Source organism: Stylophora pistillata, chromosome 12, assembly GCF_964205215.1.
Source record: "Stylophora pistillata chromosome 12, jaStyPist1.2, whole genome shotgun sequence".
NCBI classification, from domain to species: domain Eukaryota; kingdom Metazoa; phylum Cnidaria; class Anthozoa; order Scleractinia; family Pocilloporidae; genus Stylophora; species Stylophora pistillata.
Genome location: NC_142530.1, coordinates 7,734,911 through 7,752,697, shown reverse-complemented (window position 1 = coordinate 7,752,697; position 17,787 = coordinate 7,734,911). Strand labels below are relative to the sequence as shown.

The 17,787-nt window shown below is 39.0% G+C and overlaps 1 protein-coding gene across 1 annotated transcript; it reads left to right on the top strand.

Annotated features, from left to right (window-relative positions):
• Positions 1–71: 71 nt before the first annotated feature.
• Positions 72–9,299, top strand: LOC148718626 (putative N-acetylated-alpha-linked acidic dipeptidase). The gene is made up of 5 exons (XM_088741182.1): positions 72–482; positions 5,816–6,029; positions 6,143–6,340; positions 6,738–7,032; positions 7,442–9,299. The coding sequence occupies exons 1-5, from the start codon at positions 187–189 to the stop codon at positions 8,746–8,748; spliced, it is 2,310 nt and encodes a 769-aa protein (XP_088597308.1). The 5' UTR covers positions 72–186; the 3' UTR covers positions 8,749–9,299.
• Positions 9,300–17,787: the final 8,488 nt, after the last annotated feature.

The window sequence follows — 17,787 nt, the reverse complement described above, 5'->3', positions numbered from 1 at the left end:
TTCAGTTTTTGCCAAAGAGACGCTCTCTAATACTACAATAGTATAAAACTAGTTGGCTGCCTACCTTTAATTAAGGTTCACCGCAGACGCTCATTAGATTAAGTCGCCTACATCGAACAGCCTTCGTTCCTTGCAAGCGCTCTTTTTTTAAGAAAGGCCTTAGTGTGCACTAAACACACTTCTCAAATGGAGCTCAATAGCTCCAAACTTCACCTATCGTCGTCATTTTCACAGTCTGAAATTAGTTTTGGAGGACCCCGCCCTAAAAAGAAACATATTATTTTTGTCATATTGTTCATTGGGGTCATTTCAGCATCAGGCGGTTTTCTCTTTGGTTACTTTTTGAAAGGTCACAAGACCATCAAGAAGGAAGACTGTGCGAAGATTAAAGACCAGAATGAGACAAACCCCGACCACGGCAATGAGGTTTTCAGCCAATTTGAGAAGAATGTTAACAGCACAGAGCTCGAGGAAACCTTGAGGTACACCTTTAAACCACTTATACTGTAGCAAGGCTTTATGCTGGATATCATTTACAAAATTTCAAAAATATTTTCAACAATTTTCGAGGTGTTCTTGTCGATCGAGGCAGGCAGGATAACACTGTAATAGTATTAGTTTCCGCGATAACTGTTTGTTTGTTTTGTTCGTTACCTAAATTTCATTTATCGGCCACAAACTATGGAGGGTATGCTAATTCCTTTGTGAATACTCGCCTGAAAATATCACATATTATTGATTTATCACCATCGGGTCAAAACATAAGTTAATCAATTTAATTGCGAGCAGACACTTTAAGGGATGAAGAACCCGCTAAAATTTGTTTCGCAGCTACTATATGGAACACCGCAGCTATATTAGCGCTCAACGTATTTTTTCTGGTCTCTTATTTGTTTATTTCATCTCTACATGCTCTTATTTGTTATTTCTATAAGTGTAGTTCATCTGTTCGATTTAAATCTTCATTTAATAATTCACCTTTAGAGTGAGAAAAATGAAGTTGGTTCCTTGCAAGTAGAGTCGAATGTGCTCACAGGGTACGAGTTGCATTGTTCGTCGAACAAAGAAATATTTTATTTTTGTCACTAGCATAGGACAAAGAAGGAAACTAAGTCCCAGACTGCTCTCCTTATTGGTCCATTGAACAGTAGAGGACGGGGTGGTGTGCTATTGCGTATGCTAGGTCCATATGTAATACGTGTTAAGCATACTGCCAGGATTAGCAATGTCGAGAGTGCTGCTTCTTTAAACTAAGTGCGAAAGAATTCACCTAAATTGTGACTTTCGTTGCTAACTATTGAACCTACATTGTTAGAGTTCATCTCTCGATCTCTCACTTTTCATGCATGTATCTTAGTCCAAAGCGAAAAAATCTTCCTATTTATTTCAAAATCATATATCTAATCGCAAAAATTCTAATCTTGGAAGAGATAGCCTGCAGTGCCGCCGTATTTTGGGCGCACGAGTGCACATTTTCGTATAAGGCCGCCGTCTTAGATTTGGTAACTGTGGAGGATTGGGACGAGGAAATATTTGCCGAGGGAGTAGGTGTTAAGTGGAAAAATGGGCAACGGGGGCTTCCCCTCCCTCTCCCCCGTTGCCCATTTTTCCACTTAACGCCTACTCCCTCGGCAAATATTTCCTCGCCCCAATCCTACACAGATACCAAATCTAAGATGGCGGCCTAATACGAAAATGTGCACTCGTGAGCCCAAAATACGCCGGCACTGCAGCCTAGGAAGAGAAGGCACGGTTAAATTAAACAACTCGGCAAATCACTTTCGTTTCTTCAACCATCTTTCATCAATTGTAAATATTTTCTCCCAGTTTTAAGGAAGTTCATAAATGTGGTGAAATTGCTCGAGGGTTGTAGCTTCCATCGTCAAAAATTTCAAGATTGATTTAATTGACAAAGAAATTTATTTTACCATCAGTGATGACGTGCAGATCGACAACCAAATTCCTTGCCTCGAATGGATCCAGGAAAGCGACTTTAGTATCAATGTGTATTAACGAATGATTTCAAACATTTCCAAGAGTGTTTGGCATAAAGAAAAAGCCGTGTCCCGGCAGAGAATTCAAAGCTCTGACTTTTCGACATGGAAAGGTCTGAGTTTCAGATATTTTTTGAATTGCGTATCTTTCGAAACCATCCGGAATTCGTTGGTGAGGGTTTTCAGTTTTCAGGGAACAAGTTCTCCGCACGCCGCTTATTTTAGCAATGACGCATATCATAATAGCTTTCTGTGTGGTGTAAGAATTAATCAAAGGAAATATTATCAGGTCTTTTCGTCGAGAAAGAGACTTGCGCTTAATTTTAAGTATTTCTGACAGCTTCTGGAACAAAATATTAAACGCCGTTTTAGGAAAAGAGCTAGAATAAAGACCTTAGCATTTGAGTTAATTCTAAAAAAAAGTATGGGGAATGAAGATTTGATCACAGACATTAGCGATCATTACAATACATGTATTCACAAAGGCTTTACTCAGTTGATCAGGTGTCAAACATTGTGGATTTATTTCATTCTTGCTTTATTAGCCTAACCCTTTAAATATGAGGATTTAACCCTTGGAAAAGGAGCATTTCTATTCGCATAACCTTCCTCGACCTCTAAAACCGCAATTGTACTTGTAATTAACACTTGACAAATGCACTTTTCAAAGAAATATTTCCTTTGACATTGTAGAGAAGGATGGAGAAGAATTCGATTTCAATCCCTTAGAAATTCTTGGACAATAAAGAATTGGTTCATGCTTAGCATGCGTATATCGAGTTGTGGATGTACTGGGAAGTTTGGAGCGCTCGAGAAAAGCGAAGGAGTTGCTCGAAGCGCAGCCGAGAGCAACTACAACTTCTTGAAAACTAGCAAAAAACTATGAAAAAAAGAAAAGGCTAAAACACCCAAGGATATTTGAAGATCGAAGCTTTATTTAGAAAGCTATAAATTTGCTGATAAGAAGCTAAAATCAAACGAACTTCTTGCATGTACGTGATCGCGCAGTAGATTCAGCATGCTTGAGTTGTGGTTTACTGTATAGAATTCACGGCTAGAAAATTGCGTCAATATGTGATGAAAATTCTGAAATTGTATGATTTTAAAATTAAAATCGTCTATTGAAAAAATGATTTTCAGGGCCTATCAGCATTTACAAAAAGTATTCACTAATGGAAAAACAAATGAAATAGACCTTATTCATAAATGGCCGCCGCGCGGAAATGGTCTGGTTTTGAATGCACGAAAGCGAGGCTTGGTAGGCCAGAAAATTCTTGGAGAGCATATTTGTGACTATAATTTCTCAAATAATATCGTCTAAGTAGTCTAAAGTTTTTGAGGATATTGGCAGGAAAAAGATTTCTTAGTCACTTAACGGGATATCTCTGAGTTATAGAAAGATTTCCGCGTGAAGAGCCTTGGAGATGCCGACAAATTGCTGTGTCCCGCTCTCTAGTTCATATAAGAACCATACCACTTTAAAGGCATTAGTGGAGATTTCACCTAAAGGGGGGTTTCACATTTATTGGGCTATCAATGTAAAATGGGGTTGACAGGCGACTCTCCAGGGCGTGTTTAGAGTAGCCTATTCAAAGTTTGGCCCTAACGAGTATGTCTTTGGGCGACCGTCCTCTTTTGTAAAATACGAGAAGCGGATTTTTGTATATTTCGTTCAGTAGTGGTTGTATTTCTATTAAATGCCAGTGTCTCATGAGAATTTGCTTTAGGTTTGGCACTGATGGTTGATATTGTGTAACAAAAGGCAAGATTCGTTGGTTCGTCTTTTGTTTCTGTTGAAGAGCGAATTTCCTGTTTTTTAATGCACTTCTGAGAGAGTTGTGCTAATGAGGTCGTCTGGGTAGCCTCTCTTTAGCAAATGCGCTTAATTTGTAATTTTCTCCTCGAATATTGTCTGAGAGGAGTTTGTTCGTAGAAGTCTAAGGGTCCCCCCTTTTATGAAGTCTTTTTTAATTCTTTGTGGGTGACAGGAACTATAGTGTGTATACTGAAATGTCTCAGTTTGTGGAAATGAGTACGCACATCAGGGATTGCGTCTTTTTCGAATCGTTCGCCTTTGTAGATGTACAGCTATTTTTTTTTTACTGTCTCGATCACTAAGTTGTCTTGATTGCTTTCAGCTTGCGCCAAGCGCGCTGATTCGATCGCACTACAGTTCTTAGTGTTCAGTGTTCAAGCCGTTTTGGCTCGTTTTCGTTTCTTTATTTCGGTCGTAGAACGACCGATTTTACGTTCATAGAAGCACATGATCACCTTTACTGTTTCTTGTTCTGCGTTGTTAAGGATTTGCTTTATCTCATTTTTTAAATCCTCGTCTGCTCTTATTTTGGCCCTCGCCCTATATTGTAGGGATTCTGGGCATGTTCTGCTAGGCATTTGGTACAGAGGGATTTGTTCGTTATCCTCAGACTTACCGAGTAGATCATCTTCAATGGCAGTGTCATATGAGGCTTCCATGTTTTCTTCATTCTCTGAATAGCATTGTTTTGGCCCGGGGCGTTTAGTAGCCCATCTGCCGTTTTAATGTCTTCCGACATTTTCAGTAGATGGTCAGGCAAGACCGTGGTTTGGATCCTAATCTTGTGGATCTCGTCAGTTGCCGATTAACTAAATAGACTGGTAGAGATTCGTTCTCGGTATATCATATATAGGAATATCGTATATAGGAATATCGTATATAGGAATATCGTATATAGGAATATCGTATATAGGAATATCGTATATAGGAATATCGTACATAGGAATATCGTCTTCTGTGAGTATCACGCGCGCAGTTCCATCAGAAGATCTGTGAGACGCCATTGTGGTTTTGTTTTGATCTGTGAACCTTGGCCTACCAAGCCTCGCTTTCACGCACTCGAAACCAGGCCGTTTCCGCGCGGCGGCCATTTATGAATAAGGTCTATGCCCTCGAGTTTCTTGCGTTTACAAGACCCACGTGGTTGATTCACCATATTTGAATTGTTGTTTGGTAGAATTTATGACCAAAAAATGGCAAGGCTTTCTGTTGAAAATTCTAAAACAGAAGTCTTCCGTTGGACAACAGTCTTGGGACATGTTGATCGGTGACGTTCAAAATAATATTTGTGGCTCTAAAGAATTGTTCCCTGTCGGTCGCGGAGCCTCACTTGAAGTCAGAAAAGTCGATCACTTCGTTCTTTTCCAGCAATTATTCGCATCGCGTTTGGGAATGCAGCATCGATCGTCAACTCTCAAACTGATTTCGTCGTTTAAACGAGCTACTGTTTCTCATTGTCTTCGAAATAAGAAGCGGTTTGGCATATTTACTATCCTTTTTGAGATTTTTTTACCAAGGTATACCCTTGGGAATTAGGTAGAACTTGCGCCCGCGATATTTCATAAGCATCCTTGTCAGATGGTATCAGCACATTATGACCTTTGCAAGTATTTCCCTAATATGTTTCCTTGTACGAAAACTTTCTTTAGTGTATGTCACCAAGACAAAGTTGCCAAGGAAGAAGTTTTCCGGGGAAAATGTTCTTATGCCAGTGGGGCGAATTATTTACAAGTAATGAAATCCTTCATGATCACCAAAAAGACCCAGAATTTTTCTTTCGATTCTGGTGTCCTGAAAGATGTTCAATTTTGTATTATTTTTATTAAAGCTGAAAAAGGTTTATAAAAATCTTTATGTTAAACAATATGGCAAACAGAATAATGAAAATCCTAACAATCTATAAGCCTTAGTCCCCATAAAGAATTTAAAGAATCCCTTTGCAAAGATGCACAAATAATATCTTGAATTCATTACAAGATTAATCTTGTAAGCCATTGGCCCGCAGGTTCTATTCCAAGGAGCCTCATCTGGCTGGCGGGGATCGGCAACGACAACTTGCTTTTAAATTGGCTGAGACATGGCGAGGATATGAGTTTGACGAAGTTGAAATCCCGAAGTACAAAGTGTTGCTGTCCTATCCTGAGGAAAACAATCCAAACACCATCTCAGTTGTGTCTGAAAACGGGACATTGGTCAAAAACTTCACAGAGCAGTTGAAGGTTTTTGATTTTCCCTCTTTTAAAAAATATTGATTTTCGTATCAGTCTGCCAATTGATAGATGTCGTTCTCTCAAATTATCGACCGGATAACATTTCGGTTTCTGTGAAATAGGTCTCACCTGACCCTGGAATCAAGGCCACAGACTGGTTTACTCCATACACCGCATATTCTAACAATGGGACTGCTGAAGGGAGACTTGTGTACGTCAATCGGGGAACTGCAAAGGATTTGCAAGAGTTGGAGAAACTCAATATATCTGTCAATGGCACCATTCTGTTGACACGTGATATTTGGGGTTTCTTTACTTTGGTATGTGAAATTTCCCTCTCTATGAGTATGTATGCAGCTTTCAAATAATTCGGGGAGGCCCCACGAAAGACTTCATTAGCACAACCTAATCCTAAACTAACTGCGTACAAAAACTGCACGTTGTTATGTCTTTCTGATCTGTGTTAGCTCTAATCTTGCTTTTAGAAAGTGAGCACAGTTATAATTTCAAAGAAATGTTGACTTTTTATCCCAAATTCGTAGGCCTTTTAAGTTTAAAGGATCCATGCTAACCTGAATTTTGCGATAAATTTATTCCCCGCTTTAAGTTAGAGTCTCTTTAACCTTAACCCGAACTAGGAAGGATAATCCCGTTTTTCCACTCGCTATTACAATAATACAGTTTAATTACTTGTGTGTTTGCTTGTCAATCTTTTAGACCAGCTTGGCTATTAGCAAAGGTGCCAAAGGGATTCTAATGTATCCAGATCCTAACACGTATGCCCCAGAAGGCATAGGAGAAAATTCAACTTACCCCAATGCACCATGGCTTTCGTCTGAAGCAGTACCCTTGGGTGGAGTTTATGGTGAACTTGGCGACCCCTTGTCGAAGGGTCTCCCTTCCAAAGAGGGTATCTTCCAGAAATCAAAGAAGAACTGGCAGGTTGGATTACCATTACTTTTACAACCAATATCGTACGGAACAGCACGGTCTCTCTTGGAAGAAGTTGGAGGTAAGGATGATCAACACTTATGTACGATTTACTTGTCCCAGATCATTTATTGCACAGAATTGTGTAGCGCAACCGATCAGAAGTATGTGCTACGGCATCGCTGGGCAATGGACGAGGAAAGGCCATAATGCCAGTAGAACGTATTCCTAAACTTTGAGAAGAGTTCCTTTTATACTGTCCAGTGAGTAATAAATATGATAATTATGCATGAATGAAACGAGGAAAAAAACAGCGAGTCGTAACAATCGTAAAGAAGGCTTACGGGCTTAAAGTTACAGCGGTGATCTGCAGGATGGAATGATTCTTTGTCCATGCTTAGCCTATAACTTTGACCTTAATTTTAACCCGTTTAGTCTGGTCCGTTTTATTGAAACCCGTGATAAACCAAACTTTGCGTTTTCTTTACCAGTGGATGATATACCCTCGGAGTGGCTTAAAGATCTCAACCTCACGTTGCAACTCAACCTGCACGGCTCTTCGGGAAGGAACAGAACCGTAAAACTTACCATCAACAACCAGCTGGTTCAAAAGACGATTTATAACGTGATCGGCACCATTAATGGTTGGCAGGAACCGGATCGGTACGTTTTCTTAGGAAACCACCGAGATGCTTGGGTATATGGCGCTGCCGATGCAACTACGGGGATTGCAGTTCTGAAGGAAACAAGTAGAGTATTGGGCAAACTTATGAAACACGGATGGCGACCAAGAAGGACAATAAAACTCTGCAGCTTCGGTGGAGAGGAATTTGGCCTCATAGGTTCTGTTGAATGGATGGAGGAAAACTCTTTGATCTTTAAGGAGCGCGGTGTGGCCTACTTGAACACTGATGTTCCAGTGCAGGGAAATTATGTTCTTTTAGCTCAAACTAGCCCTCTACTCAGCGACGTTATATACAAGTGGACAAAACTGGTTGAGGTGCCATTTGAAAATGGAAGCTATGAATCTATATATGATGTAATGTTGAAGCGTGGACCACCTCCTCCAAACCCTCATGAGCCAAAACTTTGGGCTTTCCAGTTTGCAAGCGACTACATACCGTTCTTCTTTATGGCAGGTATACCATCCGCAGATTTTAGTTACTTCTTTGGCTACGATGAGCAAAAGGGCGGTTGGAAGCTTTATCCATCATATCATACTCAGGAGGACAATTTTTACTGGGTAAAGAAATTTGCTGATCCAGAGTTTGAGATTCATCGCGCCATGACTCTGCTCATGGGTGGCATGCTACTGGATTTGTCAGACTCCCAGATCATCCCTTTCAATTTATCTCGACTCATGAACACAATACATCGAGCATTTGGTAGCCTTACGGCCTTAAACTCGACATTTAAGAACGAAAAAGCTGTAAGAGATGGCATTTCAGCCGTAAGCAGATCCATAGCTAACTTCTCAAGATCATACAATTCGTTTACGGACCTGGTCAGCAAAGTCAGTCGAGAAAAAAACGTGAATCCCCTCAAAGTGCGATTGCTGAACAACCAGTTGAGCCAAGTTGGAAAATCATTCATAGATTCCAGACACTTTACCCATAATCCAAGCATTTTCCAGAATGTTCTTTTCGAGGACTCTTTTTTAGGCGTTTTAGGAGCATTTGTGGAGGCTAGAACCACTAATGATACTGCAAAGATTCAGGAGCAACTGTCTATCGTTTCCATAGCCCTTTCGACAGCTGCTAAGATCTTAGAACCTATCAGACTTCCTAAAGACAAATGAGAGGATAGGATTAAGAAACGATTACCCTTCACTGACTTGCGTGACGTCCATTCGAAATGTCCGGCAGAGGGTTATCATTTCCTTTATCATAACTTGATGAATTTTTCCGAAAGCTTAGCTTAGTGAAAAGCAACACATGTAAAAAACATTGCCAACAATATCAATACAGTGTTAGGTCACGGAGATCATTTTTGCGAAAAACTGCACAAACTGATAGCACAAACTGATAGCAATGTGAGTATATTAAAGTTAGCTACTTCATCGTGGAAGCTACGTTCCCTTTCTTTGAAAATCAGGAATTTATTGACTCTTTTGCGCATAGGTTATCATTTATTAATAAACTTAGAGTAGATAATTATGAGTATAGGCGTACGTTTTACCTTGAAATTTTTAAGAATCATTTGTGCTGGTACAATATATTCCAAGCGGGTATTATAAACGCTAGATAACGCTTTTCTTTTGCTAACTTCAAACGTAGTCGGTTGGAATTATCTGCCTCCATAATAGGTAGATATAGTATCAGTTTTCATTAAAGCATCAATTTTACTTTATGATCCTGTTCGCGTTAAACATGTTTTATTTACGCTATGTTTTGTCCAAGGATGCCCAAATTTTGGATATACTTTATTTTATAAAGATAAGAGTCATGATAATAATGATGATGATCGGAAACTGACAGTGACAGGGACAACAACAGTGACAACAACAGCGACAGCGACAGTGGCAGTGACAGTGACAGTGATAGTGACAGTAACAGTGACGTGATAGTGACAATGATAGTGACAGTGACAGTGACTGTGGAAATTATAGTGACAGTGTGCCATTGACAGTAATAGTGACAGCGACGTGATAACGACAATGACAGTGACAGAGATAGTAACAGTGTGCCATTGACAGTGATAGTGACAATGACAGTGACAGTGACTGTGGCAATGATAGTAACAGTGTGCCATTGACAGTGATAGTGACAGCGACGTGATAACGACAATGACAGTGACAGAGATAGTAACAGTGTGCCATTGACAGTGATAGTGACAGCGACGTGATAATGACAATGACAGTGACAGTGATAGTAACAGTGTGCCATTGACAGTGATAGTGACAATGACAGTGACAGTGACTGTGGCAATGATAGTAACAGTGTGCCATTGACAGTGATAGTGACAGCGACGTGATAATGACGATGACAGTGACAGTGATAGTAACAGTGTGCCATTGACAGTGATAGTGACAGCGACGTGATAATGACAATGACAGTGACAGAGATAGTAACAGTGTGCCATTGACAGTGATAGTGACAATGACAGTGACAGTGACAGTGACTGTGGCAATGATAGTAACAGTGTGCCATTGACAGTGATAGTGACAGCGACGTGATAATGACAATGACAGTGACAGTGACACTGACAATGATAGTGACAGTGTGATATTGACAGTGATAGTGATGGTGACTGTGATATTTGACGGTAACAGTGACCGGGGCAGCGACAGACAGACAGACAGACAGACAGACAGACAGTGACAGCGGCTTTGGCACCATCAACTAGATATCACAAGAAATGCAACAACAAAAAAGACTAAAGCATAAAGACGGTAAAACGTTCATCCAAGACATCTTTATTCTGCACGGTAGAAGATGAAAAATTCAAATGCTGGCTGTTATAAAAGTCGATCATATTATTAGGAAGGCAGCCCACACATCAAGCCCCGAGTTAGAAAACAAATAACAGCAGCAATAACAATTGCCTGCTTGAAAGACAGGCGTGGACGAAAGGACAAGTGACGCTTAGACAGTGAAGTGTTTCCCATAGGACTAGCAAACAGGATTGGCTTTAAGAATGAACAAAGAGATTATATTCTTCTCTCCAAAATCTACCTTCAATTGGCATTTCTCCCAGTCGTTTTCTAAAGTCGTCAACAGATGATTGTGTGCTGCTCTGTTCCTTTACTGTATTGACAAATAACAAAAACATTTTCATAAATTCTTCATTATGGAACGTACATATAAGTAGGACAAGATGATTAAAAGCCTCAAATTTGCAGTCTTAGTTTCTTTAGGTCAAAAACGTCTAAATGTTCGAACGGAAGACCCCAGAGATCAAATACATGACTCCAAGTAAGTGTGCAAGGACTTGGGAACTCATTTCAGTATAAAAGTCTTTAAAATCATTGCTTTCAGCTTTGCAGTTAGAGTTGTAAAATGATAAGCTTATAGCTTCATGGTAGATATCAAGGCTTTGTCTTTCAAATATGCAAGTAATGTTCTCCTTAGGATTTCTCAATCGAGAGGCCCGGAAATGCTTAATTTTTGCTATATTTAAAGGGCTAAATCTCTCTCCAGGTGGCCCCGAAATGCATTCATCAAGCTCGTCTTCCGAAGTGCTTTTGAAAAGACTAAAAAAGCTCAGATAGCTAATTAATAATTTTGTCACCAATAATCAATAGAATCTAATTCTCAACCCGCGGAAGGGCGCAGGATTATAAATTTCTCAGGTATCGAGAGGTCAGCAAATTGGCACTTAGTAAGATAAGGTAGAAATCGGCTCATAAGAATATTTCTTTTTATTTTCTTATTTTCCTTTCCGTTATCTTTACGAGAATATTTGTTTTTGATCCTGTATTCTAAAGGAGGCTTACTATCAATAAAAATAAGTTGAGACCGACACAAGGGTTATTTGTTTAAGCGTCAGAATAAAATCATTTGTAACCATTTCTCAATGCAACATTCGTTGCGCGTAACGACTGAGTACGCAATGAAATATAAGATCTCGTTCGCAATTTTGAAAGATGCTGAAACAGGTCTTAACAGACCATTTGCTGCCACAGATTTTTCTTGTTTAATTATTCTGATCCCATCAGTGAGTGATAAGACAGGTAATATTTCCCGAAATGGCCCGAATATTAATTCCTACCAAAATGGACAATGATAATCATGGGCTTTCGACGAACTTTTTATTTACGTTGCCATAGGAGTACCATCCCCCACGAATCGTACTTTCATCCATTAAATTACTTCTTACTACAACATAACTCTGTCACCTGCAGTCAACGTGCCTTTTCCATCTATGCACGTACATCATGAAATACTCTGGTCAGTTCTCATAAAAGTGCTGTTTCGGTCTCGTCCTTCAAAAGTGCCTTAAAAACATCTTTATTTCGGAAGTTTTTCTTTAAACCTTAAGAATTGTTTTAAATATTTTTACTTTATCATTGTTTTTGTCATTTTGTGTTGACGATTGATTTTATGGATGTAACCGCATTGAGATTTGAAATGCGCACATAAAATATTGTTGTTATTATTATTATTATTATTATTATTACTAGCTATTATTAATCAGGAAATTAAAACAGCCATGGAGAAGTCATCGCTAAAGATCAGGCCACAGTTATTCGAAGGCTGGAAAACGCTATCCATTAGATAAATTTGAATTAGTCCGTTGGAGAGCGATTTGTCCGTTTGATAGTGTTATATCCGCCTTTATACAGCTGGGCCCGGGCTTCGGCTGCCGTCTATTGGTTTTTTCTTCATCCTCTTTAATTTTGCTCCACATATTTCTATGTAGAAGATAAATGTGGGGAATCTTTAAGATGCATAAACGGTAACGAGGCCAGACCGAAACACCGGGAGCTACGTTCCCTACTCTTTGCGACAAGTACGTGGGTTCTGTAGCTTTCACTGCTAACTAGTACAAAGAAGACATAGGAGACGGGAGCCTAAGATCTATCGTCCTTATCCTAGAAGACTAGAACGTCTAACCATTTGCAGATGTTATTGAAAAGGTAGAAAATTCTCCTCAGTTAGTTTAACATCCTAAGTGTTGGTCCGGTATGGGACTTAAATCCCTGGCCTCCCACGGGCAGTCCAGCGCTCTACATAATAAGATACTCAAGTAATGGAAGATCTTTGGCAAGTGAAGACACCACTGTCGCATTGGTTATCGATAAAAATGAGGTTTGTGCTGAAGGTTTACCAGAAATATGTTAAATGAACGAGATGCGGTCAGGTAATGTTCGACAAAAACAAATGAAAGGACCATTTTCTGCCTTTAGTTAAGCATAAAATGCACTTTTCACCGTTTTATAAAATACTAGATTATGGCTTCTTGAGGGCCTGTAAATACCCTTCGGCAATAGATAAAGGAATATTGCGCCATACCTGCAATACACAACACTATGATCGAACGCAAGCACACACAACAGTACAAGGAAAAGAAAGCGAAGAAACAAAGTCAAAAGAATAGAAAAACACAAAAATGCGATATATATAGGATTACCAAGAGAATATCATCTGGTATCATGCGATATCCTCTTGGTATGTTTTAAACGCTATAAAACTTGTAGGAAAGCGATCCTCGCAGTAATCAGTGAACCCTACTTATCTTACAACAGTGGTGAAAATCGAACTTATTTTTCTCACGTTTGAAAAATAGGCTATAGTGGCTTCCTGATAACGTGTAAGTACTCTTCGGCAATACATAAAGAAATGTTCTTATTCCTTCAGACAACCAATTTCGCGACGGAAATTCAGTTTAAATTTATAAAGGCCGGTTTTTTTTACTAGAAATTTATCTTCGACTAGACCAGTTTATTTCTAAACAAATTTATAACAAGAAGTCTATTACTTTCCTTAAAAAGGCTGCTTTTATTGCTCACTTATATGTTTTACATCCCACCTTTTAAAAATCCTGCTAGAGCAGCCTCAAAACACATCTAATCCAAGTCCAATCCAATATTTTCAATAGAGACATCTTCCTTGCAAATCTGGAAAGAAAGATGCCAGGGAATTACAACAGATAAATATTGGATCATATTATAAATTAATCAAGTCATCATATATCGAAAGTGGCCTTGAAATCCTGAGTATAGAGTCAATAAGCATTTTGTCATGTGATAACAAACTAAGTTTCGAAAAATTCTCAAAGTTGGTTTTAGCTCATTTAAATAGGGTGCGATAGACTGGCGCGCGCGGGAAAACCACAAAAAAGGTTCTATAATTAATAAAGACTTTTCGAGTCAGAACAAGAACCTCGCAATTCATTAAAAACGTGACTTGCTTTCTAATTTTTGTTCACTGCCGCCGGCGTCACTCATTTTTCGCAATAAGCACGGACAATGTGTGCGTTTTTATTTATTTATTTATTTGTTTGCAGCAAGACCTTACAAATGCGGCCTTTCAAAATGGTTTTCTATGGAAATGGGCGAGTGGGGCCGGACGGATCAAATGATAATCGCAAATTATGTAAGAAGAACCCCCTATACCCGGCTAATCATTATTTTAAAATAATAACTAGAAATAAAACTTAATTTTTTTCTTAAGTTTTCTAACGTAAACCTTTCATCGTTTTCCTTTCAAGCTCACCTAAATATTCTGAGACAAAGCAGCCCTTTTGGCTGTTAGTGCTCTCGACAACGTCTACGCCAGCCACAACGTCGACGCCAGCCACAACGTCTACGCCAGCCACAACGTCTACGCCAGCCACAACGTCTACGCCAGCCACAACGTCGACGTCGACGTCGACTTGGACGTCTTCGTCGTCGTCTACGTCGACGGTAAGGGAAAAGACGGTGGTATCAGTCGACAGTATCGCGTGGATACTGATCATCTCCCCCTGCTCTAATGAACTTTGTTCAGTAAAACTGAAAGAAAGTAAAAAATAATCAAAACGTAGAAAAAGAGCGGATGAAAGTCTGCTAGATGCGATTTTCACCGGGTCATTTCACCTTTTGTTGAAGCAAGTGAAAGTTATAAAAAGTCCTGAAAAGGAAAGCGTCTATACTTTTTCTGTGACAAGAAGAAATTTTTAAAATAGAATTTTGCAGCCGTGCGAGGTTTCTTCAATTTATACCGGGAACTGTTAATAAGCAGCAGTTGGATGATAAGAAAACTATTTTGGGTTAATTTCTTTCTCTTACCTCTGAGCGCCTGCTGATTTCAAGTCAGTTGCACCTTTTTCGATTTCGGTACTGTTTGATATCTCTTCATCTTGCAGAGCAAATCCTATGGCCAGGATAAAACCGACCAACGCTAAAAGAAACAGTCTGTTCATCACGAGGACGCCTTTTTCGTCTGCAAACAATTAGCTTCAAACAGCGCCTTTTAATTACCTTTCGATCAGACAGACTCGGAAGAAAATGTGTGATAAAAACCGCCAGATTGCTAAGCAGAAATCCTGGTTGACGTGAATGTTTTAAGAACTGTGGAAAAGTTTATTTACGTCTACCTAAACTTCTGAACACACAGATATTGATAATAATATTCTTTTTATTTTCATCTATTTTCATTATCACTGTATTGTCTTCTTCGAGTAGTAAGGCAATTATTCTGAATAACATTGATTCCATACCCATCCACGCTTTCACACACACACACACACACATACACACACACACACACACGCACGCGCACACACACACTTACACACACACACACACACACACACACACAAAGAAAAATAAGAATGTTAACTGAAATTGGTGCAGTGTTTGCTATCTTCTAAATATTTCTGCAATGCACAGAAAAAGTGTGTGGGATGCTTTTTCTTCAATGTTCTCTGGTATAACTTTACAAGGTGCCGGTCACTCTAACCGGTCAAAGATTAACAAAACAAACTCAACACTGCGTGAACTCCGGGAGTTTGATATCTGTATTAAGCTCATCACAAAAGAATGTGAGTGACTATTGGAAGGTTCTCCATCAACAAGGGAGGACCAGTACCACAGAGTACAGAGTCCATGTGCCATGTTGCCAGAGTCCACATGACCCTGGGGTTCTTTTTTTTCCCCCTTATCTCTATCAAAATGACTGTAGGACAAAAAAAAAGCTGAGGGAGAGCTTGTGGTCTAAACTTTACCAGGCACCTGTGGATTATTAAAGATGAAGGGAAAAAGATAATCAGATGTAACATGCAACAAGCATTATTGGTGCAAGCTATGCAGTCTGTCATGAGTAATGGAAAAATTGCAGGCTCTTTTTTCCCTCTGTTTTGTTTGTTTGTTTGTTGTTTTCTGATCTGATTTTTATTGTCTCTTTTAATGAAGTTAACCTTTTCACTTCCAAAGTCTCACCAGTGATTCTCATTACTGTCTGCCATACAATTCTTATGATATGAGTTTTGGAAAATTTGGCATTGGATCCACCAATTGTCTCCTTGTTTATCTTTTCTTTATCCTCAACACTCGTCTGCTTGATGTTCTACTGATATAATAAGGAGAAATTCTGTCTTGGTGTGTTCAAACTTTCGAGAAATACGAAATTTTAAAAGTCTGCACCTGTAAAGGTTCTGGAAGCCTCAAGCATTCGTAACAGTAGGTGCGTTTTTCATAGTAGAGGGTGAAAACTCCGGTTGCCGTCTTATTCTGACAAACCTGATCTGAATAAATGTCTTGATAATTATATGGTTCAAATTAATATGAGTACAGTAACCAGTCTAATTGTTTTTAAATATGTGTCACTATGCAGGTTGTCTAATTAAAATAACTTTGGTGTGCGATGAAGTGCATCAGGGATTGGAACTGTATCAAAATTTTCAGAGTATGGACCAAGCACGGGAACATCAACATATGTAATTATCTACCTTGTTGTTTTGTTTTTGTTTTTGCTTTTTTCTTTTGCATCATGGTAGAAATGGCTAATAGTATGAATGAAAAATTGAAGAAACAAGTACGACTAGTACTCTTTAAAAAGATGCGTTTTTAGATGTCTTTTCAAACTGTCAATTGAAGAACTAGATCTATGGCTAAGAATTTTTACATAGACTTTATTTTTCTCATTTTCTTTTCTTTCTTTTTTCTTTTTTTTTTGTGATAAGTATAAATAACGATCTTAAACTAAGACATTTTACCTTGACTTTTCGGGAACCAGAGCCCGCTTTTCTCCTCGGAGAGAAATGTCTCCTCTCTTGGAAGAGCGAAAAACACCAGACTCGAGAGAGCGGCGGAAATCGAGCCTACCTCAGCCCCCAAATTCGACGTTGTTGTAAAAATAATAAAAATGAAAGAGAGCGTAGTCATTTTCACTTTAATTATTCTAAGGCAATGAAGAGTTTCAAGAATTTTTTCTTTAAGTGGTTGCCGATGGGGTATAATTACTAGCCGTGTTCGGAATAGGGACCGGAACGCCCTTGGGGAAAGAGAGGAGAAAGACGAATGGTGACAATAAATAGACGCCTCTGTTAGTTACTGTTAGTAACATTTTCTTATTCAAAGAAAATATAACGTTTAACTAACAGATAACGGTTTCGTCGCAGCCAAGTTTTTGGATAACCGTCGCCCTTAAATAAGGGCCGCACTTGAGGCGAGAACAATTAATACGGCGCCAACAATAAATACGGTTTTCTCAGTCGGTCAGGAATTAAAACGTCCGATCCAGACAAGGGAGCTGAGTGAGTTGATAGTGGATACAGAGGGACTTCAATCAATCTAATCATTGAAGACATCTTGTGAGACCTGTCGTGGGATCCATCCTAACGGGAAGAATACATAACAGTTTGAAGAAAGTTTCAAGATGGCTGAGTGGTTGCTAACCAACGATGCGACTGGTCTGCAAGCTGATTTGCATGTATTTAGTAATCATCGTAAAGTTAGAAAGAAATGCATCATTGAAGAAATGAACTTTTGCCACTTTTTATTTCTGGCTAGGAGTGGAACATTAAGTTCAAAGTATGTATGTACCTAGGGAGGAGGAGCATTAGTTCTAAGTAAGTTGTTAACTAGGAAAATAAAAAAGAAAGACACAGAAAGGGTATATCAGGTTGGTAATAGAAGATGGCGATCATTGAGATGCAATAATAATGAGCAATTAAAGCAGAACAGCATTAAAAAAGTTGTGTATATTTCACTTCAGAAAGCGAGATCACACAAAGTATGTAATGTTTTATTGTTTAAAAATTTTATTTCCTCACTTATTTTTAATATTACACCTGTCTCACCTCACCACATACTAATTGCTCTTATAGGTTTGCAAAAAATGCAAGGGAAAGAATCACTTCATTGAAAAACTGGTTACACCGGCCGTTAAATTGTCTGTTTCTGACGTATTGG